Here is a 7300-nt window from a genome sequence, read left to right on the forward strand (position 1 = left end):
GTGTGTGTATTTGAATGTCTGTACGCTTCGATCACGCACGGTACTCTATTTTTACATCACAACATCAATGTGTCATGCACAGTCATCCTGGCAAAATGTTTAACTCCTTCGGGTAAAACAGCAGAAAGATGACACCTTGGTGGTGATGATTAAAGGGAAACTTGTGTTCTCAGTTTCGCTTTCATGGAACAGATTTCATGGAAATGTCCTCGTCTCAGTGAAGGAGAGAGAGGTTGTAAACTGCCTTGAGCAGGTTCAGACATTCACAGAGCAGCACATTCAGCCATCACTGATTAAGTGACAGCAACGATGTGCGCCACTTCAATTACATGTAATGGCGTAACCGCAACGTCCGGATGTGAACGCCCACATAGCTCACGGCAGGAGCATGTCAATCGGTGACAAGGATGGAGGTGAGATACAGGGGACTTATATGTAGGAGGAGGCCATTAGACCCATTAAGACTGGACAAAAGAAAGCCTGCAGAGATGGCCGAATCGGGATGACATTCATTGCCCGAGACTCTCTAAAATCGCACTTGCCCCAAACACCACCAAAGGCATTCTCTTTGAGCGCACTGACAGTTCAACCAATCACGGCAAGAAGCGGCCCGAAAACACACCCATTAATGTGGTGGCTCCGCCCCTCCTCCCGCAGTCACGTTTAGACTCCTCCTTCCTTAACCCTTCCCCCCATCCCTCACTCTGTCTCTGTGCCTGTTCTCAACCTCCGTCACCCCAGGGCCCCGTAACACGGGCAGTGGTGCGGGGAGTAGATAGAGCAAAGGACGACCGTGCGGAGCTAAGCAGCTCCAAGGGTCCACAGCACGAGTTTGAATCGGCCCATCAACTCCAGGGTCAAAGAAGAGATGGCTGATCGTACCGTCACTCTCACTCCTTTCTCCATTCACGATATCCTCCATGGGCTAGAAGTGAGACCCTTGGACTTCACAGTGGATGCAACGCTAAGAAAAGGCTCAAGGAGGAAGGACATAGAGGGAAAAGGAAAAGAGGGTTCCGAGGAAGAAGATCTGGGCATTCTCAGGGGGTTCCCTCATGCGGCAGTTCAACGTCCTGAACTGCATGAGGTAACGGGAAACCCGGGATGGATGCGGATGGTCACGAGTTCACCCAGAGTGCCTCGTGAGGAGCTTCCCAGCATGGTCTCGGTACCGACGCACCCTCCGAGTCGGCATGCCGGAAAGGTGCGCGCTATCGGAAGCCGCACGGACGTTAGCACGACAGGTGGGAGCATGGCGTGCGCGGCCACGTGCCACAATTCACTTCGGGGGTAGGGGGTGGGCGTTCCTCATGTGCCCCATCATCGGCACTGATCGAACATGGTCTCGAGAAGCAAAGATAGACCTGAGTGTATCTTGATCTGGAACACGATCTTCGAGGCATAACATATAGTAAGCACCCATTTACCCAAGTATTATACCTGGGTGGGGGGTTCAAGCAATGATAGACATCTATGTGGAACATGATCCTATACCTGTAACATGTACGCACCCCTTTTGCAAAGTGTTATACCCTGGGTGGATGTGGATAGCCTGTGACAAAGTGTACAATCATGTGCTTATTATCCGCATTATCGGGTACTTGAACATATGAATATCATTGATAGTAATTATTACAAAATGAACTACTAAACTCGTGTTGTGATACCTTTATCCTGTACTCTGAGGAAGATAATCGTCATACTTGATTGTGTCGTATTGAATTTACACATTTAACTGCAATTGTGTGATGACAGAGCAAGCATTCTTATTATTACCAGGTTTATTTGTGTTCATTATCATTTCATATTATTATATCCAAGCGTTATCTGTGTTCATAATAATTACACTTTCTTATAACCAAGCTTTATGTGTTCATTATAGTTATATCTTATTATAATCAGGCTTTGTCTGTGTTCATAATAATTAAATCTTATAACCAAGCTTTATCTGTGTTTATTGTAATTATAACTTATTTTAACCATTCTTTATCTGTGTTCATTACAGTTATATCTTATTATAATCAAGCTTTATCTGTGTTCATAATAATTAAATCTTATGATAAGCAAGGCTTATCTGTGTTCATTATAATAAAATATTATTATAACCAATCTTTATCTGTGTTCATTATAATTAAATCTTAATAAAAGCAAGGCTTATCTGTGTTCATCATAATTATATCTTATTAAAAGCAACGTTTATCTGTGTTCATTATAATTATATCTTATTATATGCAAGGTTTATCTGTGTTCAGCATAATTATATCTTATTAAAAGAAAGTTTTATCTGTGTTCATGATAATCATATCTTATTACAAACAAGGTTTATCTGTGTTCATTATAATTATATCTTTTGAAAATAAAGTTTTATCTGTGTTCATTATAATTATATCTTATTGGAAGCAAGGTTTATCTGTGATCATTATAATTAAATCTTATTCTAACCAATCTTTATGTGTGTTCATTGCAATTAAATCTTAATAAAAGCAACGCTTATCTGTGTTCATCATAATTATATCTTATGAAAAGAAAGTTTTTGTCTGTGTTCATTATAATTATATCTTATTATAAATAAGGTTTATCTGTGTTCATTATAATTATATTTCATAACCAAGCTTTGTCTTTGTTCATTTTAGTTATATCTTATTACAACCAGATTTATGTATTCATTACAATTAAATCTTATAATGAAAAAGGTTTATCTGTGTTCATTATAATTATATCTTTTGATAAGCAAGGTTTATCTGTGTTCATTATAATTATATCTCATAACCAAGCTTTGGCTTTGTTCATTTTAGTTATGCCTTATTACAACCAGGTTTATCTGTGTTCATTATAATGATATCTTATAATCAAGCTTTATTTATTTTCATTATTGTATGTCATTACAACCAGGTTATCTGTGTTCATTATAATTTCATCTTATTATAGCCAAGCTTTATTTAAGTTTATTCAAATTATATCTTATAACCAAGCTTTGTCTTTATTCATTATAATTAAATCTTATTACAAGCAAGGTTTATCAGTGTTCATGACGATTATATATTATTGTAACCAAACTTTATTTGTGTTCATTATAATTATGTTGTTATAACCAAGCTTTATCTGTGTTCATAATAATTATATCGTGTTATAACCAGGTTTATCTGTGTTAATCGTAATTGTATCTTATTGTATCCAAGCTTTATTTGTCTTTGAAACAGAATAATTTGTTGTTCTCATTTCACGATCTATTACATCTCACCATTTTTCACTTTATATATAATATACGGTGAAGGTGATTGTGTTTGAGATACATGAGCCATTCAAAAGGTTGTACGAATAAGCTACAATAGTCAAAGATGCCAAAACAAGGTATACTGAGGTGCTTATGCAAACCTTACTTCCCGTGGCAGTCATCATACCTGTCTCAACAATCGATTGTGAAAAATTATTGTTCTTGTTTTTCTATGAACAGAGATCGACTGGAGTCGTTATTAACATTACTATTCTGTGTTTATACATTTATATATTTCCTCACTAATTTAATATCTTTACTGAATATTCGGGCTGACAGGATAGCCTAGAGGTATGCACACTTACCTCTGAGCTGTTTAGCCTAGATTTGAATCCTCTATGAGCTGTAAACTGTCACCATGGTGTTTCACAGGCAAGGCGATTCATCAATGTGTGTACTATCCCTCTGATGGGCGTTACACCGGGTGTCTCTTCTGCCAGCATGAGTTGTTGGACGTTAAATGATCACATGGTGTCTTTAGCGAAGAGTTGGTGAGCTATCGCCATCAACCTGAACAATTTCCAAATTCCTTATAATCAGTTTAGTAGCCAACGTCGGAGTTTTTGGCAGGACCAATGTTCTTTGTAGAGTACATGATGATTTTGATGACAATGACTTGTGTTAGAAAATGAAATAAAACCTTGGCATGTCAGGGACTATCGTGAGTATGTTGATCGATAACTCTTTGAACATCGTGTGTGTGTGTGTGTGTGTGTGTGTGTGTGTGTGTGTGTGTGTGTGTGTGTGTGTGTGTGTGTGTGTGTGTGTGTGTGCATACCTTTGACACAGGAGTAGGCCATTTGGCCCATCATGCCTGCACTTTATCGACACCAAATTAATCCAATGTATTGGTTCATCAACAATTTCATGTGGGGTTTCGGAAGTGGGGGGGGGGGGGGGATTGAACAGTCTGGCAGTCACACTATAAAGCAGTATATTGAGTTGACACATTCAGTATACCCAATTGATTAAACATTCGCACATACTATGCTGTATAAAGTTTCCAAAACACCTGAAAGCTTCACAATCATATAAGTAACTATCCTCACACCATGAAAATATATGTATGTCATTAAATTTCTTTGATAGTCATGTACAGTGCATTCAAGACATTTTTACATGTGTCATCCTGTCATTACAAGAATCATTTAGCCCAGTGGTAATTTAACGGTATTTGTCATGTGATTCTACAGCAGCTTGCACCATTTGCACTGCAGGTCGAGGACGCTAGGTATAAAAGTACAGTGTAATTCACTGTTTTAACACCATTTCATACAGGTATAATGCCCTTACTCCAGATACCTCCAACCTGAGCTTTCTACCATCAATCATAATGACGTGATTAATGTTGTTAACGCTCAATGTATGTTAATATGACATATCCACATGCAATGGGCCTTTAAAAGGTTCTACCAAACATGTACTCACTTTAGCCCAAGAAGCGCTAAAGGTTTGTTTTATAACTCGAAATCCAAGTAGTTCTTGGTAACGAAATATAGAATTGCATCTAATTATATAAACCTCACGTACTGTTTTAGGGTTTCTGAGTCTATTTTGAGTATCTCATTTGTAGACATTGAACATCCTGCATATGTCTTTCCATATTATTCTTGTTATTCTGTTGTAATTTTTATGTCCAATATTATGCTTGCCATAAAATAAACCATCAAATGCACTTTTATTAACAAATCAGAAAACATCCATCCAGAATTACATGTAAAAGTATATATGTTCTCCCCGACATAAACCCCCGATATAATCTCCTCACGTTGCCGATGTCCATACCATGTGTATACTTTACTAGTTTAATGTTTAAGCCATTTAAACGTTGATTAAGACAAACTGTCGAAACGTCGAGCAAGATAAACTGTCTAAACGTTGAACGAGATAAACCGACAAACGTTGAGCGAAATAAACCGTCCAAACGCCGAGTGAGATACCCGTCTAAACGTTGAGCGAGATAAAGCATCCAAACATTGAACAAGATAAACCATCTAAGTATGAGCGAGATAAACCATCAAAACGTCGAGCGAGATAAACCGTCGAAACGTCAAGCGAGATAAACCGTCGAAACGTCAAGCGAGATAAACCGTCGAAACGTCAAGCGAGATAAACCATCAAAACGTCGAGCGAGATAAACCATCCAAACGTCGAGTGAAATAAACTGTCTAAACGTCGAGCGAGATAAACTGTCCAAACGTCGAGCGAGCTAAAGCATCTGAACATCGAGCGAGGTAAACCATCCACACGTCGAGCATGATAAACCGTCTAAACTTTCAGTGAGATAAACCGTTTAAACGTCGAGCGAGATAAACTGTCGAAACTTTGAGTGAGATAAACCATTTAAGCTTCAAGCAAGATACACCATCTAAACATCGAGCGAAGTAAATCGTATCGTGGAAGATAAACCCTCTCAATATCGAGCAAGATAAACTGTCTAAATATCGTGGAAGATAAACCGTCTAAACGTCGAGCGAGATAAACCGTCTAAACTTTGAGTAAGATAAACAGTCTAAACATCAAGCGAGATAAACAGTCTAAACATTGAGTGAGATAAACAGTCTAAACATCAAGCGAGATAAACCATCGAAACATCCAGCAAGATAAACCGTCTTAACATCCAGCAAGATAAACAGTCTTAACATCCAGCAAGATAAACCGTCTTAACATCCAGCAAGATAAACCGTCTTAACATCCAGCGAGATAAACAGTCAGTCTAAATATCCAGTGAGATAAACCATCTAAACATCCAGCGATATAAACAGTCTAAACATTGAGCAAGATGAACAGTCCAAACATTGAGTGAGATAAACAGTCTAAACGTTGAGCGAGATAAACCGTCTTAAACGTCTAATGAGGTAAGTCGTATCATGGAAGATAAACCCTCTCAACTTTGAGTGAGATAAACCATCTAAACCTCTCCTGCCTTGCTCCCCCCCCCCCCCCGCTCTGTCTGCAATCTGTCCACTCCGCCTCCCCCGCGCTCTGTCTGCTATCTGTCCACCCCCCATATTTCCACAGGGTGCTCAAGATCTGACAGCAACCCCCTTCTGGTGAAACTACCAGAATCAAGAATCACTGCTCACCTTCACTCTTTCATTCCTCTTTTTTCCTGCCTTTGGAACAAACTCCCACACTCTCTTCAATCCCACTCTTCCCTCCCAGGTCTTCAAAACAGCTGTTCACCACCATCTCTTATCTTCCCCCATCCAAAACCACGATCTTTTCTAGCCCCCGTTAATCCACCCCAAACCCACCTCCTTCAAATTCCCTGCTTTCCTTTCTGAAAGTCCCTGTAGTGTCCATCTTGTTTACCCCATGTTCCCCATCCCATCCCTCTCCCTGCCACAGATCTCCTCATGTCTCTGTTCCCCACTGTTTTGTGCTTCCCTCTCCCACCCCTCTAATCTCCTGCTCCCCTTGTTATATGTTCTGTGTGTTGGCTCTTACACAAGCCTTGACTTTGAAAATAAAAAAAACATCGAGCTAGTTAAACTGTCTAAACGTTGAGTGAGGTAAATCATATCGTGGAAGATAAACCGTCGAAACATCGAGTGAGAGAAACTCTCTAAATGTCATGGAAGATAAACCATTTTAACAATCAAACGAGATTAAACATCGTTCGAGATAAAACATCGAGCAAGATAAACCATCAGTACATCGAGCGAGATAAACCATCTAAACGTCTTAGAAGATAAACCGTCTAAACTTCGAGCGAGATAAACCATCTAAACGTCTTGGACGATAAACCATCTAAACGTCTTGGAAGATAAACCGTCTAAACTTCGAGTGAGATAAACCACATAAACTTCTTGGAAGATAAACCATCTAAATGTCTTTGAAGATAAACCATCCAAACATCTTGGAAGATAAACCATCTAAACAACTTGGAAGATAAACCATCCAAACGTCTTGGAAGATAAACTGTCTAAACTTCGAGCGAGATGAACCATCTAAACGTCAAGTGAGGTAAATCTTTTAAACGTGTGGACGATGAACCATTTAAACATCGTTCAAGACTGCAAA

At 39.1% G+C, this 7300-nt stretch overlaps 1 protein-coding gene across 1 annotated transcript in view; it reads left to right on the forward strand.

Annotated features, from left to right (window-relative positions):
* The first annotated feature begins 720 nt into the window (after positions 1-720).
* LOC147033886 (uncharacterized) overlaps positions 721-7300 on the forward strand; it is a 36203-nt gene continuing 29623 nt past the window's right edge. The window contains exon 1 of the mRNA XM_085872147.1: positions 721-1244. Coding sequence (XP_085728273.1) covers positions 869-1244 — 376 coding nt within the window. The 5' untranslated portion in view covers positions 721-868. The remainder of the gene's footprint in view (positions 1245-7300) is intronic.

Source organism: Eptatretus burgeri, chromosome 1, assembly GCF_056783735.1.
Source record: "Eptatretus burgeri isolate ZD-2024b chromosome 1, Ebu_testis_v1, whole genome shotgun sequence".
NCBI classification, from domain to species: domain Eukaryota; kingdom Metazoa; phylum Chordata; class Myxini; order Myxiniformes; family Myxinidae; genus Eptatretus; species Eptatretus burgeri.